The 23221-nt window shown below is 29.5% G+C and overlaps 1 protein-coding gene across 11 annotated transcripts in view; it reads right to left on the bottom strand.

Moving 5' to 3' along the window:
• Positions 1-5918: 5918 nt before the first annotated feature.
• Positions 5919-23221, bottom strand: part of LOC108565467 (peripheral plasma membrane protein CASK) — a 121883-nt gene continuing 104580 nt past the window's right edge. The window contains exons 1-13 of one of the 11 annotated variants that reach the window (XM_017924961.1): positions 19887-20116; positions 13220-13411; positions 12991-13155; positions 10671-10739; positions 9958-9987; positions 9680-9778; positions 9466-9604; positions 8418-8468; positions 7550-7669; positions 7368-7496; positions 7171-7278; positions 6770-6945; positions 5919-6697 (exon numbers count right to left, since the gene is read on the bottom strand). In XM_017924961.1, coding sequence (XP_017780450.1) covers positions 6518-6697; positions 6770-6945; positions 7171-7278; positions 7368-7496; positions 7550-7669; positions 8418-8468; positions 9466-9604; positions 9680-9778; positions 9958-9987; positions 10671-10739; positions 12991-13155; positions 13220-13411; positions 19887-19898 — 1470 coding nt within the window. In that variant the 5' untranslated portion in view covers positions 19899-20116 and the 3' untranslated portion in view covers positions 5919-6517. Of the gene's footprint in view, positions 6698-6769; positions 6946-7170; positions 7279-7367; positions 7497-7549; positions 7670-8417; positions 8469-9465; positions 9605-9679; positions 9779-9957; positions 9988-10670; positions 10740-12990; positions 13156-13219; positions 13412-19886; positions 20117-23221 lie in introns of those variants that run through there. The other 10 variants (XM_017924954.1, XM_017924951.1, XM_017924953.1 and 7 more) reach the window with 10 other exon arrangements.

Here is a 23221-nt window from a genome sequence, read left to right as displayed (position 1 = left end):
ATTATTTATTTCTCTCACTCGAAACCATTCGAATATCTGCAGAGAGAAAAAGTTAACAATACGAAATTATTAAAACAGAAAAAGAATACAGTTTCAAAACCTGCTGGACGAAGAAATATTATAGAACCACTGGTAATAAATTAGGTGCGGAGAGACAAGGGATTTGCCTTTGCCTATGGAACAACAAAAAAAGCAATAAAATGATGTAACTTTCAAGAAATTAATAAGATTATGGAATTATCTTGAAGAGAAGTCACGCATTCACAAACAACTGCTCTTACACAATACTTTGCTTAAGCGTTGCGCTCTACTTATGTAAGAATAAAAATTTCAATATTTAATAAAAATAAAATGACTATCTATGATCAGACTGTTTGTATTTTCCATTGTGAGCAACATTCAGTAAGTGGAGTTCGCCATTTAGCAATGATTTTAATTAGAAAATAAGAGCGCAATGTAATTGCTTCAGCAAACAAGAGTCTTTTGTTTGTAATTTAACCGAGTTCGTATCGTTCTGAAAACCTCCCTTTCGCACTCTTTCTTCCCCTTCCCAAAACTCTCGCTCGCTCGTTCCTTCGCTCTCTTTCGTTCACCCTTGGCTTTCCTATTTTTCATCTCCTTTCGCAATTACCCGAAGGACGGCGGAACCGGCGATATTCCACTATTTCGCCACCCTCTATTATGCATTTATTCACTTCGTACTTCTCACGTGACATCGCCATTATTGACACAGCAAATGGAACCGCTCCGATCGGAATTGTTTCATTGTGTATGGTTATTCGATTGAAAATCGCATCGTTAAAAATGTACAAAGATATTCTTTATAATAATTTGTATTGGCAAAGCTATTTCGTATTTCTTCAATTGGGATTCTATATTTGATGTATTATACTATCAAAGCAAAAACATCAAAAGAAAAATGCATATATAGGTGGATTTCTCTTTATAAATTCTCATAATTATATATATAGTTCAGACTACCTTCATACTTATTCATAGAATAAAAACACAATGTTAATTACTTAACCGAGAATTAGCGATTTTTGCAATGTCTTCAAATTTTCTTAAATTATTCAACAACCAATTAGAAAATTATATCACAATATATTCATTCTAAAGAGAAAAGTCATAGCTTTCTAACGAAGCTTTTTAACAAAGAATGAAAGAAACATTTTTTTATTTCACTGTTTTGTCTGTAATAATTTATATTTAAATTGGTTGTAATTAATGCAAATAGGATTATTTTAGTAATATTTAAATAATTTGTTATTGTTGCTGAAAATAAATCTGCAATGTTGAAAATACGTGTATAAAATTGAGTGAATTGATGATGATTACTTGAATGTCACAAACTATCAAGACGAAGATAAATATTTCAATCCGGTATGGATTGAGTGAGTTGGTAACGTTCAGGGGGTCCTCTTTAAGATTCCATGTGAGTTCGTCGCCGGAATGAAAAAGTAGTTTACTTTGAATCCAGTCGATATATGCAAATGTCGAACGAATATTATTTAGAATACGTGGTTTTATTATAAAAAAAAGAACAAAAGAAATATAAAAGAGTTTATTATTCAAGTAAATTTTAGAAAAATGTAACCGAGGTAGTTAAAATAATAAAGCATATAAAGTGGTTATCATTCAGTTTGGATAGAATTATTAGGGTACATGAGATTTTCAGCGACATCTTGTTTACTATATTCGAACTAATAATTTCCATTATGTAATAGCACAAACTACTTATTATAGATAGTTTTAATAATATTTACCAAAGAAATCTGTAATTTCTTACTTGCAATTTATTTTATCGTCGTTTTTATTCACTACTGTTCTATAATAAAAACATTCAGTAAATGATCTGGCGGTTGACAAGATTTTAATTGGACATCGCCCATTGGCGATTATCCTTTACTTATTGGTTATTTGTTGAATCTCAAGGGTAGATCCAGTCGTTTGGTGTCTCTTCAGTCGCTGTGTTGTTAGGCTATTGTCCAGAAGATTGGCAGCTAGTACGTTTGGATGTCTATCTAGTCCATTTTGGTATTGGCTACTGTTTTTCGTAATTGTTTCCTCTACTGTTTCCATTTGAAGGTCCTCATGCATTCTCCTGTTCGTAATATACCATGGAGCACCAATAATCTTTCTTAGGCTCTTCGACGGGAATCTTTGTATGGTCTCAATATTAGATCTGCTGGTGATTCCCCATAGCTGTATTCCATATGTCCAGACAGGTTTTAAAATTATTTTATAGATCAGCATATTGTTTTCTTTCGAAATTGGCGAGTCTTCCCGTAATAGCCAGTAAAGTTTCCTGAACTTAATTCTCTTTTTGCTTAGAGCTGATTCTTCCAGATCAATCTTCTATCCAGAGCAGGAGTCCTTTCCTAAGAGAATATAGATAAGTTTTTTAGAAATATCTAAATTATAAATAAGATATTACGTAACTTTCGTACAAACTATTATAATATTGAAAACTATATATAATTATACATCTCATAGTTTCTGTTCATAGATCATTGAATATGCATATTCTATGAATGTAATATATGTACACAAATTGATAAGATTTAAGTATATGTTAATGTTTTTTTTAACAGTAAAAGTCTAAAACATATTTACCACTGCATAATTTATGTTTTCAAGACAATAGTATTTTTTTTTTGGTTCAAATCAAAGGAATAAAATACAAGCTATAAAATATATCCATGACATACAGTAATTCCTTTACGATTTAAACGATGTTTAAGTTTCTTCAATTTCCATCACATCATTTTGAATATAAACCTCTTTTTATGATGTTCTTCCTTAACTTCTAAATCAACTGCAACTTCTTCAGCAAATTAATGTTTTTATAAAATAATTAAAAATATGCGTTTATTTATCTACACAATTTCATTTTTTTTTCAACTTTGAACGCGAATTACAGCCAAATAGATAAAACCACATCAATGTATGAATTCTCGTTACATTCCAAAACATCCTCTTTTCAAATGCTTCTTTTAGGTTAATTCAAGAAAAACGTTATGCAATTTTCGAGATACGAACATGATGTTATTTATCTCCAGCAGTTCTAGAGCAATTCACTAAAAACTGAAGACATGAAAAATCGTTGTTTCTCAGCTACGTAATGAACATTACGGAACAAAAAAAAGCAAGAAAATGATGTAACTTTCGAGAAATTAATAAGATTATGGAATTATCTTCAGATCAATCTTCTATCCAGAGCAGGAGTCCTTTCCTAAGAGAATATAGATTTGTTCTTTAGAAATATGTAAATTATTTAAAAGATATTACGTAACTTTCTTACAAACTATTATAATATTGAAAACTATATATAGTTAACATTTACAATTCTTCTAATAAACTATTCATCTCATAGTTTCTGTTCATAGATCATTGAATATGAATGTAATATATGTACACAAATTTACGATTTTAAAAAAATGATAAGATTTAAGTATATATTAACGTTTTTAACAGTAAAAGTCTGCAACATATTGAACACTGAATAATTTATGTTTTCAAGACTATAAGCTATAAAATATATCCATGACACAGTAATTCCTTTACGATTTAAACGATGTATAAGTTTCTTCAATTTTGAATATAAACGTCTTTTTATGATCTGTTCTAAATCAACTACAACTTCTTCAGAAAATCATTGTTTTTATTAAATAATTAAAAATGTGCGTTTATTTCTTTACACAAATTTATTATTCAAAGTATACAAACTTACTTCTACAATTAACGCAAATGAGAATATTATTATCTTTTAATCCTAGATTTCAACTAAAAAATCAATAGAATAAGAGTTAAAACATTATTTAGGTAAAATATTACAAAATAATAATTGATTATTATAAAAATTAATTCAATAATGTATTGAATATTATAAACAATTTATTAGTTTTATCACCAAAAAAATACATTTAACGTATTTTAATACAATTAAATTCAATATTAATTGTTGATACACAATTTACTTGGTTTTGTAGACCAAAAAACTACAGATTATTAAATGCGTTTTGATCTGCTTAATATTTGATAAATATTTTTTGTCTGGATATAATTGGGAAAATAAAAGAAAACAACAGAAATCAATTGAATAATGGTACATTTTATTAGAGAATAATCGAAACTACATAATAGAACTATCTTTTTTCATCATCATAATCATCATCCCCATCATCTCTTCATGTTAATTTCGGCTATACTAAATTATATGAAATCAATTTAGGAATATCATCATCATCATCTGTTCACTTTTCACCTTTCATATATTTTGTTTAATCATTTATATACCCTTTTATTAATCATAATAATAATAATCATAACCTTATTTACTCCTCTCTTTCATTAATTATAATTAGTAGAGATTGTACATATACCAAAAAAAATGAAGCAATCACTCGTCAATACATAACATTTCATATCATTATTACTCATTATTTCATGTGTGTTTTCATTATTAAACATTATCATTAACATCATTTTCTGTTTAATTTCGCTGATATCATTTATTTATTTATATTTTTTTTACTTTTTAGAAATCACCTTCTAAAAAATTTATCACTTAATATCAATTGTATATAAACAACACACCTTCTTTATTCGCGCTTCTCCGTTACACAACAAAATTTCAAATTAAAAAAAAACACATATTTTCTCACGAACCAAAAAAGGTTTAAGGCTACAAATTATGTTTGCATTATTTATTTATTTTTTTTATATATTTATAATATAAGGTGGAAAGGAAAGAAGAAAAAAGAATGAGGTAAGTACGCAATATCAAATGGAATGTTAAACTGAAAATTCTCATTAATATCACTACATTTAAATTCATATTTTTTGAAGCATTTTGTTTCATTATCCAATATATATAATATATTATTATATTTTTTTTTTCATTATGATTTTTTCTCATATATAGATTTATTTATTTCTCATTTTAACTGTTTAATAATATCATTCATAATCACTCTGCGTGAGTTATTTTTGTTTTATTCACTCTGTCTGTTTATTTTTTGTTTAATTAATTTAAGTCTTCGTTAAAATCATTTTACAAAGTTCCTAGAAACGAAGATTATAAACGAATTTAGCTAATTTGAACATAGTCTCAACAACAACTTTATTTATTTATTTATTTTTTTAGTTTCAAGCGAAAAAAGTAAGTGAAGAGCAAAAGTCCTCTTTAGTGGTAACTCTCTTTCAATTTGCGTTTCTTTTTATATGTAGAAGTTTTTTTTAATTTATTTATCAATTAATTCATTTAATTAAAGTGAACGAACTGATATGTTTACTGCGTCAAATGAAATAACAAATTGGCGAAATTTTTTTTTTGTTAATTTTTATGTTTTTTTTTTTTGGTGTTGGGGAGCACTAAAACTGTTTCTCTGTCTCTGGCAGGATTCGTAATTCGTTGCATGTTCATCATCGGATATTATGACAATATTTTTAGTATTGTTGCGTCAACTTCTCGGCTTTGGAAGAGCGAAGAAACTGCGCCCTTGGAGTAATCGAAGTAATAATGAGATTTGAAATTGAAAGAATACGCGCTGAACGTGTCAGTAACAACACAACAGGATCGGATCGAGAAGGCTCACGAACAACGAATCCGCACCATCGTCCCTACTAAATATTATGGCACCAAGCTTCATCCTGGATAAATCTCAACGCCTCATTAAAATCACATTATATAATAATTACTAATACTTGATGTATTGCTATGAGATATTATTCTTTGTATATTTCTTCCTTGAAGCGAACACTTAAACGTTACATAGGGTCTTCTATCTTGCCTATTCCTCTGCATCCTCGTCTTTGATCAATTTGTTGATTGTAGGGGGGGCGGGAATTTGATTTGATTCGAAATTTATTGTGACTCGAAACTAATAAACAACAAAAAAAAATAATCGTTTGAACGTCTTTGATCAAGGAATGTGTAGAGTGTGTAAATGGAAACAGAACAACGAGGAAAGAACGAAATGGAATGTAGTTAGTGTAGTTGGGTAATTCTACTACAAGTAGAAAGGGGGATATAAGAATTTGATCTAAGTGGGATCATAAAAGTCCGGATTGAACTATCTACATAAATGGTTTTGTTAACAATTACACATAGAATGGCAAAGGTTTGTTATTTTTTTTTGCTTAAAATTAACTTAGGTTTTCCTCCTCGCAACTTCATCTTCTACAAATCGGGTTTCGCTTTTCACTTTATATCTTTTGGGTTCATAACATGATTTAGAAAATGTGTATTTTTCACCTACAAAATCAATAGATATATATATATGTAAATATTAACAATTACCTATGTAAATAGATTATTCTGTTTCTCATTATAATTATTAGTTATTTCTTTATGCTTTTTTTTTCTTTCTTTCTTCATCTCTTTGCGATTAAAGTGAGAATATAATGTAATAGAATATATATAATATATATATGCAATGTATGTATGTATAAATATCAGAATTTGATGTCCCTAGAAGTGCTGCAGCGAGCCGAAATCAACGGATTCCCGTTGTCAGTACACCCACGAAACTGGGATCCATTGAGGCGTTGTCTGCACCTTCTCGATCGCCGCCTCCAGGTTTCCAATCGTGTCATCTATATCATTGTTTACTATAGTCAAGTCAAAGTAGTGGCCGTAGGCTGTCCTCAGCATATCCGATTCCTTAGCTAATCGCTCCAAACTTCCGTCGTACTGCAAATCAGAATCAACAAATTAGTATCCTCGAAGCTTTGATTAAACCATGATTGATGATGTTGAACTCACATCGGCGATGTTCTGCAGTGCCGGCGCAGCGATGAACACAACGTACGGTGAGAATTCGGCCGTCCTCAGGATTTTCAGGGCCTGCGGTTCCACATCCAATATTGCCATCTTCCCGTCTTGGTGGATCTTACGTATAGTCTCCAGCTTTGTTCCATACATGGCATCTTCATGAGTACCTTAAAATTCATTCAATTGAATCATAAACACCAATTTCATACACAGAAAATTCAATTCATTCGATACAAATGTTATATAAATATAAAAAAATCAAGTTCCTAAAACATGTAATTATTATATGAGTTAATTATTTATTTTGGAATGAGCGTAATGTTTAAGTTAATCTCTTTAAGGGTCGGGATTTTGTTGAGGGGTTGAAAGGTCATTAATACCGCTTCACTCACCGTACTCCAAATACTCATTAGCCGCAATGTCGGCCATCATCTCGTCGTGGGATACGAAGAAGTAGTTCCTGCCATTCTCCTCGTCCGCCCTCGGAGGTCTCGTTGTATCTGGAAAGCCGTAAATAAAGCAAACAACACTTAATACACCTGATCTCGAGAGAAGCACGTGTAGCGAGCGAGTGAGTTACGAGACTTACGTGGAATGGGATAAGCGTATTGGTCTGGATGCTTGGCTATGAGGGTGTTCTTTATGTGTCTCCTTCCAACGCCATGGGCCCCCAGCAGCACGAGCGTCTTCCTCTGGAATGCCGGATCTGTCACTAAAACTACATTAGCACAAAACTCTCCGGACAACTACAAGACGCGTCGACAAACTCACTTGGTAACTTTACAACTTCCTCGTAAGTAACTAAATCTAATTGGTCAAAAACTGCGTTGTGTTTAGCCAAGTATTTATCCTTATATTGTTTCTTCTTGCGACCGAAGATTGAGCAATTGACTAGAAAACAGAAAACAAAAAACATATATCAACAACGCAACATAAAAGAAACCAAAAACAATCATCAATTTGATCGTCGATCGATTCGTTAAAGCTGAATTCAATGGCAGAGTTCTAATGTAATTCGTTAAATTCTCAGATTCTAATGTAACTCTACGAGTGTGTTTAAAGCCTTTCATCTATAAGAATTCTGTAAGCGAAGTCTTGTAAAAAAAAGTGAAATTAACAAAAACAAACAAATTATGTTAAAGCTCTCGATACTGCACGGATTTATCTTATTGTTCCATGCAGCTTGAAGAGGCTCTTCATGAATAATCCTAGATATGTTCGAAAAAGAAAGAAATTTCATAAGTGCTTTTCATGCGTTCTTAATTAGATGAAAAAGTAGATTTGAAGAAAAAAAAAATAACTGCTTTCGATACCAATCGTCACAACTAATTTGAAAGGTACCCTTTCTCCAGCAGATCACAAAAAGCATTAGGCTAAGTAACAAGAAATACGACTAGTTAAAAGTATTTAAGTAAAAAATAAATAAATAAATAAGAGTAGTTGTCTGGTTCTACCACGTGAGACTACAAATATTATCTTCGGTTTTCTGGACTGTGTACGTGTGTGTTTATATATATAATATAAGAATAAAGGGGGGATATTCTGAGGATGCACATGCTTGTTAATTCATCTCCATCATTCTTCCAATGTCAATGGTCTCGTACAAAGCCAATGTTTACTTGAGTAATTTGTGTAATACCTGTAGAACCATCACAACCATTCGCATGAGAAGTGCATCCCTTTTCCACGTCTGGCATTTCAGAACAACAGAAACACAACAGTCACACCGTTGGATCACAACCATAGTTAGGCTAAAGGTAAGTTTAACCAAAAAGAAAACTCAAACGATTCCAATCAATCAAACAAACAAAAACACAAACTAAGTGCAATGGATCAAAAAACAAAAAACACATAAGGAATCACATGATGCATTTTTTTTTCAGGGCATGCTCACACATAAATACCGATGTGGATGTGTCTCATATTGTGGTGATTTGTTTTCTGCACGTGTTTCTGGTATGAGTGGATGTTTTTGAATGCGTTTGCACTCTGCATTTAAATTCGTCGTTAATTTCGAAAAAAGCGAAACTAGTACGTGAGGTGTACATGTATGTAGTTGACTATTTTAACCAAAAAAAAAACAACAAACAAAAAAATTGTTATGAGAGAACTGGATTCGTAAAATTCGACTTTTTCAGAATGTTTCAACTAGGATACCCAAATTTACCATGATTTTTGTTTACCTGTAAATAGTTTTAGTAAACAAAAATCAAAGAGATTCCTTCCTAAATTCATTTTTTGAAGAACGACGAAATATTTTTCCAATTTCAATTTCTGAGTCGAAAAATTGTTGAAATTACCGGTATTTCTTGTCAAAATGTAACGGTAATTTAGGTAATCATATTCGTAGTGGAAGTCCTAGTTTCAACGTAAAGCGAAAATGAGTCGAAATGAAGTATACAGCAGACACAAGAGGAGATGAAACAAGTAAATTATAGAATAAAAAATATACGAACACAGAATGAAAAAAAACGAACATACAGACACACATAGCTACGGTTCTAATATTGGGGATGTGTGTACAACTCATATCTTTTATGAACTGCTGGAAAGAAGTCATTTGAATAATACAATTCGCACGTGCGTTCATTTCAAGTTTTCTCCTCTCTCTCTTGGTAATATATATTTGCATTTTTTTTTTGGCGCAGAGAGGTATGTAAATTATATTTTTTTCTTAGGGATCTCACCTTGTTCCTGTTTAGTTTTTTCCATGGCGGCACAGGCGGCCCGCCATTCCTGCAGCTCAGGAGATGGTATAAGACCGGCGGATCCAGCGGAGTTATCCTTCCGAGCCTGCCACCAGTGATGATCATCTTTACTGATAATCTATAGAATAGTACAAAAGGATTAAAGGTTGCTCGTGTTAAATAGTAAAGCACAAAAGGATGAATGAGATATTACCTGAAGGATATCGCCGGTTTTGAATCCGATTCCGGCTTGTGCGCAAGGAATCAGCTCGTCCTCCAGTGGATCGTAATCGAATTGCGCCCTCACGAAGATCTGCACGAAACAAGCGAATCTATTAGTTTTGGTCTATTAAATACTGACGTTATTTTATTTGGAAAACCAATTTTCGTAGCCTGAATTGCACGTCGGTTTGTTTTTTTTCTTGTTTTTTCACCGATTAATCCACTAAACTAAGCACATCACACCAGAACCAGATATGTTTTTGTACTTACTAAGACTGGTAGAGGCTTAATCCGGAATAGCTAGAAACCAAGAGCGCGCATCAGGAGGGTAGCGGAGGAATCAGAAAATCAAATAAATTAGTCAATCAAACAAAACATCATCATCATCATCACAATTATTGCAACATCTCGATAGAAATTTGAGAACGCGAATATTCATGTCTGAATGAAAGATTTATTAATAAAATTAAAAACGTCGCCAGTGGAACAGAAGGAAATAATAAAATATCTCAGTGAAAATGTGCAACAAAACAGCCAATAGATCGATAAATTTTGGTTCCGGAAAAAAGGAGATTCGGAATCCCACCCAGACATGAATTGAATTGTCAATTTAGAGAGCCAGTCAATCGGTTTTTTTTTTATTTTTTTGAATCGTATCTGGTTTATGATGAGATGTGCTTGGGTATCGACATTAGGAGGGAAAAGTTCTCCCTCGTGGGAAGGATTTGTAGTACGAAGCATGTGCGGAATCGAATTGAAATCGTAGAGAATAAATAAAATCAAAATAAAATAAAATAACGAATTTCGAAACACATTGGCTGTTTGTCAATGTTCCTTATATTCCACTCGCTTCAAACGGAACTACTACGGCAACGGCAAAGAACGAATCGATACAAAGAGAAATCAACACACGTATACACGTGGTTTTCTCTATTGTTGTTGAGCCTTTTATGTTGGTCTCTCTTGCAGTTCGCTTGACTCACCTCGCAAGGCGGCGGAGCGCTTCTGTACGAAGGTACTATTTTGAAGGTAACTGAGCCTCTGGCCTCTCTCTGCAAAAAAACAAACAAATATAACATATTAGTTTAACTTCACTTCAAAGAACACATATTCATGAAATTGTCCACAAAAACAAAAAAAATCCAAGTACATTTTTCTATAACAAGACCATAAAGCTTTGATTAAATATATTTCAAAAGCACATTAAACAAACATTTTTATTAAACTTAAGTTTTTTTTTAGAATAAATAAACTATATTTGTACACATTTAGTATTAAGAAAAAATTTTGCAAAATTAATTTCAAGTTTATAAAAAAAAATGTTAAATATTAATTTGTTGAAAACAGTAAATATTAATAATTATAATATGGAAATGGAAACGAAATAATACTTATAAGATAGTTTATTATTAGTAAGCATTTAATTTCAATCTTAATAATGAATATTTTAAACTGTTCAAAATATTAAAGTAAGTCTATATGAAAATTAGATCTGACAATATTAAATTAAGAAGTGAATATAAAATTTTCTGATTTTCATGTAATTAGCTAACAAATTTACATTTTTATTTGATCATGAAAATTGACAAAAAAATAGTGTCTGATTTTATTTAAAATTTCAATTTCATATTTCAAAATAAAATAATAAAGAAAAAATTTTAACATCAAATTCTCAAATTATGTGGAAAGATCTATGATTTATAGTCTTTTGCAATATTTTTTTAATAATTAGTTGCAATAAAAGTAACTTTTACTGAAAAACTTAAAATTTGAAACATGAAATTTATTCAAAACTGTCTTCGTTCATTAGCGAAACAACATCTTACGCTATTAGAAACATCCCATCGTGGAAAGCTTAGAACACAACGAAGGTTTACATAATCAATACCAGTCGTAACTTCGTACCATCTTTTTGCACCCGAGTGCTGTTCGCTAACTTGTTTATTAGTTGTAGGTGGAACTGAGAGCAGCTTGAAACGTAATCGACACGAACGAATTAATGTTACGCAATAAATTCCCGTATCGTTTCTCCTCCACTAACAAATTGAATTACATTGCAACAGCATTAATCGTTGTTTATTTTATTTATATATAATGAAGCTGCGAGTTCAATTGATTAATAGGCGAAAACGTTCACTGCTGGTTCACCCCAAAATTAGCATTTATTCCCAGTTTCATCCCCTTCCCACCCAGATTAATTCTAGCAAAAATAAAAGGGGAGAGAAAGAGCAGTTAACGAAATGGCAACTTCCTGCTCTGCATTTTCTAGTAGTTTCCAACGGTGAGCAGATGTCGCGCCAAAGTGAAACTTTTCGCAAAAACCGGAAGTTCTAATACAATTTCGAGGCGTTTAGAATTACGTCGGACCTCTTCTCTCCAGAACTGTCGTTGTTCCATTATTTTTTTCTATTCATTCGCATTCGTTTGATGGTGAATTCTCCCGATGAGTTATACGAGTTTAAAAGTGCTTTGGAACTTCGAAGGAGGAGACATCCCTTGGAGTTTACAGCATAAAAATTGCATATCTGACGTCCGCAGAACGATGAATCTTTTGGTTACCTTTTTCTTTGCTGCTTTATTCTTAAACGTGATATTAATTTCAAAACTTCAATAGAACTTTGGAATATATTGATACTTATTAACATATCAATCTATAAATCACAATTAATATGGATTAAATGTTCTGAAAATTTGTCAATTTTGCTTAATTCTTAAAAGTTAATTTCAAAGTTTCATATATTGAAGTACTATATTGAAATCCATTATCAAATTAGTCTATAAATCACAATTAATACGAATTAATTCCTGATCATTTGAAATGTACTAAAAATTCGTCTTTTCCATCAATTATGCTTAATTCTTAAATTTTAATTTCAAAACTTCAATGGAACTTTGAATTATATTCATACACATTATCAAATAAATCTATAAATTACAATTAATATCGATTAACCCTGAAAATTTTAAATCTTTTGAAAATATAACGTGCCTTCAATTTGAAAGCTTTAATGCAAATTTGTAATACATTCAAATCCATTATCAAATCAATCTATAAAACACAATTAATATGGATTAAATCCTGAAAATTTTAGATGTCGTTGTCTTTTCTTTAACTTTGCTTAATCATGAAATTGTAATTGAAATTTCATTGAAGATAAATAAAATTTTGGAAATTGAAAGTGAGTTTAAAAATTTATCAAAACAACTTTCGTTCTTAATGATGTACTTAGATTGAATATGTTTTGTAACATAATCTGAACATGTGTCTTTCTGAAGTTTGAGTAGTGTTTTGGGGAAACTTACGAGGATCTTCTGAAGGGTGTTAACGGATTGATTCATGACTGGAATGCCATTAATTTCCCTAATTTCGTCGCCGACGTGGAGCGTGGCCTGCCGATGGATCATCCCGCCGTGCATTATCCTCGCTACGATGCATTTACCATCCTCGTTCATCTTCAGCGTAATCCCCTGAAAAAATCGAAATCAGCATTAATAAAACGATATTCAAAGATGTTCTCTCTCTCTTTCTTACCATAGGTTCATCAGTATTCTTCTGGAATTGCACTAGCCTGACCCGGGTCACGTTTTCCATTTCAACATCACCATTGGGTCCATCGAGGTCGTCACCACCGTTGAGGTATGGTAGAAGAGGAGGCGGCGTGACCCGCATCGCATCCTCTCCATAGATCTCATGGGCCACAACATCGTGGGCTTGAAGCAAAGCCTAAGAACAAATACATCATAATTATTATAATTTCATTATTACACTGAAATTATTTTAAAGAAACAAATAAAATATTTAATAGAAATGTAATCAATTTCGACAGTTTTGATAATATTTTTTAATAGAAATTAATTAGTGTAATTACACACTAATAATTAATCTAATTTTGAAAACATTCAAATTCTATTTACACTAGAAATACTGAATTTGCGAAGTTTAAACGAAGCTTCGAAATCCGTAATTAAATTAAAACCGTTTGCGCTGATTGCAATCCGTACAATTGATTCACCCTAATTGTTGTTTTTATTTCGCATTGTTTCCCCGCGTTCGCATTTTCATCAACATGCAAATTTTTCGCAGGAATATAATGAAATACAAAAAAAAAACTAATAACAAAAGTAATTTATATTTATATATACTTTCATATCAATCGAATAGACTTGGAAAATATATAAAAAAAAACAAGCAAAACAGAAACGTATATTGGATTTAGTTGTACGCATTTTTTTGTGTGTTTCAAATACAATTACACAAGTGGAAACGAGATGCCTTTTGTATAAATACATTTTGTATAAAATCGAATCCGCCGAGGTTTGATTCCGACGAATCCAATTAAATTTAACACGATCATCATCAGAAGTGCAATAAATATTGATACACGTCAATGAATTTGTACAAATACGTATTATTACAATGTATGCTTAGTTTTATCTGATGTAATTTTATTGCTGCTATTTTAATTGAAACAACATATAAATATTGGATTATGAATATTGTTTATTAAATTGAAAATACTAAATAGACTTGTATGTAATAAATAATAGAAATATAATAAATGTATGATGTAGTTAATTTTTAGTAACTAAAAACATACTGACTTTTAAAATCTATCCACAAAGTAATTATATAATATAGTACTTTATGTGGATAAAATAATTTCCTTTTTCTTGACAAATATTTGGACTAAAATAAAATTAATTATCTTATTGACGAAATATTTCAATAATTAAGCTAAAAAAATCTAAGTCAAATATTTAAATTGTCTCTTTTTTTCTATTTTTATTAAAGAACTACATTCTACATATACTAATTGAAATATTAAATGTTGTTTATAAAACTGACTGCATAGTTTCTTTACAATATTTTTGATTTAAGAACTAAACTCGAAATATTTCTTCTTTTTTAATTAAAACATAATTCACTCATTGAGGAAATAATGGAAAATTGTAATTTCCTTCTTAAACTGTTGTTAATTAAATAATTTAAGTGTTTCTATCATTATTGCATTGATGAAATATTTCAATAATTAAACAGAAAACTCTGTCACAAAAAAGTATACATTTGATAGAAAATCTTAGATTATCTAGAGTTTCGAAAACAACTGTCAATATTCATTATATTGGTATTGCTTACATTAATAACTAAATTACATAACATCGTTGCTTTTGATTTAAGTTGGAATTTGTAGACCAAAAATTAGTTTTTTTTTTAAGAAAATTATTATAAGTCACCTCTGTAATTTCAAAATGGAAAATTTTAACCCATATAACATGAATTTACAAAGAAGAGATGCACAATCCAAGCAATTGACTAATAAACAATGTCATGGTATATGGCAACAGCTATTACAGTGTATGAAGAACAAAGAAAAATTAGAACACGGTTCTACTGATGGTAGAATTATCACAGTTGATGAATTGATTGAATGTGTTCAAGATGCATTTAATAAATTTTAGAGAAATACTCTTGATAACGTTTTTATAACATTACAAACGTGTATGGAATCAATTGTGTTAACAGGAGGAGGAAACTCCAATAAATTTTCTCATATAACAATGTTTTCATTGAACATCCTATCAAAATAAATCAATTACAAATATTCTAACTGAAGTATTATACTTATTTACTTTTTCCTATAAATAAAATGTTTTGAAAATGTTTCAATAATACAATAATGGAAATACCTTTATAATTAAAATATTTATATTGTATTATTAAACAGTTTGTATTTTTTCTATAAAAGTGTTCTGATTATAAACCCAATAATTTTCAATTATTTCATTGACGAAAAATTACAAAAAACTACTGACATTTTTTTAATAAATAACATTTTTGTTCATACTTTTGTTCAAATGTTTTGATTCAAGACCTGAAGTTTATTGAACATTATCTCATTGACAAAATTACAACAATTCATCTAAAAATACAAACGTATTGTGTAATTGTCTTTTTTTCTTAATTACAAAAATTTTATAAATTTGAATGAATGGTAATAATTTATGTTAATGGGAAATTTGAAAATTTCAACTAGAAATTAACTAATTGGAATATTGTAATTTTAGGAAATAATTAATGATAATGTAGCGTGAAATATGAAATATCCATTAATTAATATAATTATACAATAATCAAATATCTCGTAAATCAATAATGAAGCGTTCTAACAATTCCGCAGTAGCAGACGTAAAAAAAGGTACACGGCAAAACTAATAGGTTCATTAAAACTAATTGATAACATCATTAAGTAAAGCTGGAAAACAAGCGCGGTTTTAGCGTCCATAAAAGAAGCACGCGCTCGTAAAACCATACAGACAATGAGATAGAAATACGAAAAAAAAAGAGCTTAAATTGCAAAAAGAACTAAAATTAATCCAATAAATAACAGTTACTTTGTATAGATTTAACAAGGAGAGAAAAAGAGGTTCGGGTTGTAAAACGGCAACAATTGCCTAACAACGTTTAAAATCTAAATTGCTCTTTCGGACCGTTTAATACTTGAACCACGTGAGACCATAAACTATGAAACAGTGCGAATAATTCAGAGAAAAAAAACAGAATCATAAGGAAATTACTCAAATATTTTATTGGGAAAATTAGGAAAATGCAATTGCGGGCAAGAAACCGCCGGACAAATTCAATTATTTTAATTAAAATCCGCAGGTATTTTAACGTCCTCATCCCCGGAGTTCGTCCTCGGGATTTATTAAAGTTTCCTCCGAGCAACTTCTGCTCGGGGATATAACCCAATTATGATTTACACTCCGGGAAATTGTTTTTCCGGAGGAAACTAGAAAGGAGGTGAACGGAGGAGTGTTAGCTAAAAATATATATATATATAGAGGAAAATAAAATAAAGAAACATTGGAAAGGTTATGTCGGACGGTTCAGGATTAATGCAAAGATATCGGTTTATCTGTCGGTTTAAAGTTTTACAGGATCTCGTTAAATTCGAATTCGTTCGCGCTGGATAGCGGTTTCGATGCTGATCCTGCAATTATCCTTGAAATATTCTCAGGTTTCAGGTGATGTAATCTGTAAATCCGGGACGAGTTCGATAAACTTAAAACTAAGCATATCTTTATTCTAGACAGCAATTACGTAAGAATGTTTAGGTAGTAACAGTATACTTACATCAGTTTAACGATAATACTAATGTCTGTTTTCAAACAGTTCAAACTTGTACATAAAAGGAAATAGTTTCTGATCATTACAAATCTGATTTAAACTAAAGTATATCATCATGACATTAAGAAAAAGGACAATTTTTTTAAATAATTACTAGCAAATAAATTTCTGAAAATTTTTGGAATTAACCATAAATTTTAAATTTTTAAATTAAATGTTATCATATTTATGATTAAATATTTCATTAATTCATAAGAATCTATAAATTTCTTTTGATATTTTATTGACAAACTTGACATAATTTTGTATATATATAAAAAACAAAAAATCAAAAACTGCAATATTTCAAGCGGACTAAAATGTGTCCCATATTGCTATTCCGGTTCCAAAAAATGATTATTAATCTGGAAACGGGCCAAAAAACAAAAAAAAAACGAGTTTAATATCGTAACCCTCCGGCGCTGCGTCGAATCCACGCCATTATTTATATCCATTCAACGATAAACTTAATTTTAATTAATCTCAATATTTCTTCTCGTTGTTTTCGTCATTCATTTAAGCCAACTAAGAATTAATTAAAATTTTCTTTTTCGGTTTTGTACTTTCATTGTTTTCTCAATGAAAAAGCTTAATGAAGATACGAAGTTGAATGATTTAATTAAATGTAGGTAATTTACTGGAAACAGACAAAAGTCGTTTGAAAATTTTATTTGAAGATTAAATTAAATATTATTATAATTTTTATTAAAGAGTGTTCAAATAACGAATCCATTAATGAATGTATTGTTCCAACTCAAATGTTAGTAATGATAATCAAGTTTTTTGAGTATTCATGATTTTTATGTATATTTTTGTTTTCAAATTTTGTCTTTATAAAATGTCACATATTTTTTGATTGTATAATAAAATTTCTTTAATCATCTATATTGATTATATTTAATACAAATTTAACATACTGAATTTAAATAAAATATCTCATAAGAACTCTGTGATTGCAAGAAATACTTGCAATAAAAAAATATATATCATTTTCAGAATTTTACTTTGATGTTGTTGAATGAGTTTCATGCCCCAATTCTATCCACTTTCAAACAGTGTCGAATCCATCATATCTGGAAGGACGAGGGTTGGTAGCTCTGCTAACTTATCCCTGAAGAAGTCCATAAAAGAGAGGCGCGGAGGATGAAGTAATGGAATTCAAGTATAAATTCACATTACTATTATCATCGTCGCGGGGCCAAAGAGTTATCCAACTGTTTGTGACAATGGCCATAATAACTCGCAAGCCGCGACTCTCCCCCCCTATCTGCCACACGAGTTATTGTTGAGGATTTTCCTGCAGTCCGCCAAAGTTACATAATACCTGGGCTTTGCGTTTTATCCTCCAAACGCGGATGAACAGTGATTTACAGGCTGGAAGGGTCAACCCAGGGCGAGTTAAGCACTTAGTCTATCTTTAGATATGCATGACAGTATTAGATAATACTTCCGTTTTTTTTTATTAATGAATAGATGAAAAACATAATATTTATATCACACTACTTAATTATGTAAGATTTATAATCTGCAGTTTTATTACTTTATTACGTAAAGTAAGTCAATATATATTTAACAAGTAAGTACTACCGATAGATCAGAATGACCCACCTGACATTTATTTTTATTCGCATTCTATTGTAATTTATTTGTGGTGGTTGACATAACAAAAACTGTGTTTGTTGTAAAAATGAAAAATTTGTCCAATTTTTGTAATATTTAATAAACGGGTCATTTTGACCCATGTATAGTACTTGTGTTTTCTTTATTTAGTTATAGGTTAAGTTTAAATTGTTTTCCTTGTACACATTCAATTAAATTTACAAATAATATTACAATTTATATAACTTTATGTCTGAGTTAATACTAATTTTATAAAAGCAATTCATTATAATTATTCGCATCACACAGAATGCTTCATAATTTTGATTAATACCAATAAAAAAGCTAAATTAAATTAATTACATTTAAGGACATTGAAACAAAATTTCCAAACTTTATGTAACTATGAAATAAAACTAAATTATATAATTTAATAATTCGCCTTATATAAATAGGAAAGTAGTGTACTTTTACAAAACTCAATTTTTATGAAATATAGTTTGTATCTTCTTTTAAATTAATGAAGTATTTCTGATATTTTTAATTATTTTTCAAAATATTAAAAAAAAAACTATTATCAATTATTTTTTCTTTCAAATTATGAAATAGATTATAAAATATTTGTATTTGATCAAAATTTGTAAATAAATAAATTATAAAATAATGTTTCATGAATTACTGCTTGAATTCAAGTACATTTTTAGGAAAGGTTTTTTTATCAAGATTTTGTATGAAAAATCATCAATAATTCGCTTTCTTTGAAACAAATATGAGTTTTTTTCAATAAGTCTTTGGTTAAATACAAATTATTAAACATTTTATTGTTAATTTATGGATTATATATGAAGAGATAAAAATAGTTTTAAAAAATCAATAAAATCATATTATTTTTGTAAGTAAATAACGTAATTTGTGGGTATATTACTACAAAAGTTTAAAAACTATACGTATATGTTATGATGATTTATTCGTTTAGGTATAAACGTATATCATGTTTGGATAAAATAATGACTTTATAAAATTTACGACCAATTTTCTGTCTCGTATTGATTCTTATCCACCTAAAATTTCGTTGCATTTATTGAATCTCTGTGATACTCGAACTATGGTCATTTATCTCGTGATTTCGACTATGTAAAATCAATACTATGAAAGGATCATATATGAATATACAAGACCTAACGATCCGAGTTGGTTTCTATACTTCGCGAAGAAGTATACCAAGCAATCAGAGTTGTGTCAGGAAAAGAAATGATATACCTGGGGAACGTGGCGAATTTATAAACCGTGTGCGGCGCAGCATGAAAATGAGGAAAAACTTCTTTCTGGCTTAAATCAACTAAGAAATTGGTGCCACAACCCCTCGCCGTCCGGATTCCGTCCACGTCCCCTGCAGCGCAAAGTCAATTATCGTCTGCAAAAGTGAACTTACGTAGCAGAGCATGTCTTGCGTAATGCGGTGTGCCGGAGCTCCTAGGAGGCCTCTTCATGGCCCGCGATCATCATTCCGGAAACTATTATGGCTTTCGCACGTGGCGACCAAAAATGGAAAAATCCTCTTTAAACGGAAAGGATCATCATCTCGATACGCTTCATCCCTCAGATAAGCTGGATGCATGTCGTATACGACTAAGTTCGATCCTCATTAGGGCACTTTTCCAAAATCCCCAAACACTTTCACTTCCAACACTTCGATACTTCAAGTATAGCACAAATTTTAATCCACTCAATCCAGTTTTAAATCATCCAATCTTAATCAAATCCTCAAAAAATATTGTTATTAAACGCAACTTTCCCAAAACTCTCATTAAAACACAAAATATCTTTAAAACAGTAGCTTCATTTATAACTGTCGGTTTATTCCATGCGGTTTCCTTCTGTTTATACCTACATTTTGATGATCTCAACTTATCTCCGCGCAAAATGAAAATGGTAATTTGTAATTTACGGAAAGCGTAATAAAAAAATATATTTTCCGCACGAAATTTATGCCCGAATTAAAATATTCATGAAAAAAATATATATGTATATTATGTTACGTTGAGGTAACAAACATAATATTTTTTTGTGAATGAAAGTAATTGCGCCCTAATTACATTATAATTCAAATAAATTATAAAATATTCCTACATATTAGAGAAACATTTTATATTTTATTTACGAATTCCCGGACTTACGAACAAAATTCTAAAATCTCTAACTTGTTACAAGGAGATTTATAGTCAGAAAACAAATTAACTTGCAAAAGAAAAATTGATAATTTCTTTAATAAAATATATTATTTTTGGAAGATGTACTATATGTTGTCAACATTGAAAAGTATTTGTAATTAAGTATTTTGTTAATTTTAATCTATTTTTTCAAATGTATGCAGTTAGTAATAAGGAATTTAACATATATGAAAGGAAAAACTGTGATAAAATGTGGAAATATAAGTATATTTTGATTTTTTTTAATTTCCCCGACTTACGAACAAATTCGACTTACGAACAACCCTTTGGAACGGAACTAGTTCATAAATCGGGGGATACCTGTATTTACTTTTCACTAATTTATTTATTATGTACAAGTTTATATAATAGTAGTTTTTCTTAGGTTTTCGCTTTTGCAATAGTTTGGATTCAAATGAATTATTTTTTTATTTAATAGAAAAGTAGACATTATAAATTAAGAAATGAATCGATAATTTAATAATTAAAAATTTAAATTTCAATTATTTCCTCTAATATTTACACTTCTCAGAAAGTGTTTAAAAATCGAATTACAAAATGATTTTTTTTTTTAAATTAAATTATTCATTAAGACTACTAATTTCTCAGCATTACTTATAAAACAAAAACTAAATAATATATAAAATTATATGTATATTTTCATGTAAACAATAAAGTTTACTTTTGTATTTTAAATAATATTTAGGCAGTTATGTGTGGAAATAAAAAGTAATAAATCAATTTGAAATTTAAAATTGATGTACATATTTTGGTGAATGGAAAACAGTTTAGCGCTTAATCAATACCCAATTTCGCAGAATTTATAGAAGTTTCCTCTTGCAGCGACGTGAAAAGTTTGTAAATGCAAAGCTGAGGCCCTTTTGACCGCGGAATAATTCACTAAAACTATTGACCCAGTTACCATAAAATGTTTATTCAAATTATTCAATACACAGTTTTTTTTCCAAACATGTTTTACTTTTTTTTCGTAATTGATTTCAAATTCTCAAAAAATCCACTATTGTTTTCATGTAAAATTCTTCAATTCGCAAATCAAATTTAATTAAATTTTTCCCAATAAATAAAGTAATTGTTAGCAATATTTTTTTTATATTTTTTAATAAATTTCAATTATTTTTTTATTGCAAAGTTGCAAAAATCAAAATTGTATTTTCATGAAACATTTTTCAATTACAATTAATTAAATAAATTGGAATTTTTTTGCCAATAAAATCTTTTTATACGATTTTTAATAAATTTCAACCAATTATAATTTTATAAAATAAATTATTATTATATACAAAATAATTGCAAATAATATGCAATGAAATATTAAAATTGATATTAATTAATTATATTTACATTTCCGATGTGTTTCATTTATTAATTACATAATGGATAACTTTAATTGCCGAAAATAAACACGAAATAATATGTTTTACAACAAAAAAATATTAAAACAAAATAAATTTCAGCGATTTCTGTCGAATTCAATATTCGTGGTGACAGGATGAAGGATTGTTCGTTAAATCCTTACACAAATAAAAAAAAAGCGAAAACAAACCAGGAATGGATTCGAAATTGGCAAGGATATACTTATTTTTTCTTATTAACGCGGTAATTTATTATTTCCTGCGACTGCCGGGCGAGAAATCCCTCCGTTTCGGAAAATTTTCTTATTATTCGACCACTTGAGGCTCCATTTATCACAACTCATCCCGAGCGTGGTATTAAACAGGATGACACGAAAATCATTATCCTGGGATATTTTTTATTCTGTGTGTGCCTGCCTCAATTGTAGTTGCACTTGTTCGCATTTCCAACGAGTATCCTCGTTTTCCAGCATCCAACATCTGCATATGCAAATCTTCATCAACTTGTTCCAAATGAAAATACACTCACTGAACGAAAACTACATTGGTTTTAGATGAACCTCATTTATTCCTCAGAATATTGCTGCAATCATAGTAATAAGTACACTAAACGTTTTCACATTCCAATTTCTGACTGTATATTAGTACTCGAATCTCTATATAGAAAAATCCGTAACTTTCCACAATATTTTCATCAGAAAGAAATGAGCTTTTTTTTCGTAAAATCTTCAAATTTTCCTAGATTGAAACTAATTAATTTCTATTAATTAGAAATAAGTATATTTTCAACTATTTTTTGATGAAGCAAAATATTTTAATAAACTTTTTCCAACTAAATCTTGGTAAAATTTTCTATTATTAAAACTTAAAAAAAAAACAATTATTAGCAAGAAAATATTTTAAAATATATTTTTTAACTTGGTTTTGTGACTCAAAACTATAAAATTTATTTAGAACAATGAGCATTGTCGAATTTACTATAATCTTTATTAGTATTAATAATTTACTTCTGTTATAGCGAAAAATCAAAATCAAAATTTATTGTAATTTTCAATAATTTCTAATGAAAAATTCTTGGATAAAATAAATTTAAAGTAATTATATGAAAAATTAAATTGAGATCATTGTATTATCTTTTTTGGTTATTATAACTTTGCTAAAATAATTATAATTTTTAGTAGGTT

This window comes from Nicrophorus vespilloides, unplaced genomic scaffold (genome assembly GCF_001412225.1).
Source record: "Nicrophorus vespilloides isolate i.1.1-1 unplaced genomic scaffold, Nicve_v1.0, whole genome shotgun sequence".
NCBI classification, from domain to species: Eukaryota; Metazoa; Arthropoda; class Insecta; order Coleoptera; family Silphidae; genus Nicrophorus; species Nicrophorus vespilloides.
The sequence above is the reverse complement of the archived record's forward strand: the minus strand, read 5'-3'. Positions and strand labels throughout refer to the sequence as shown.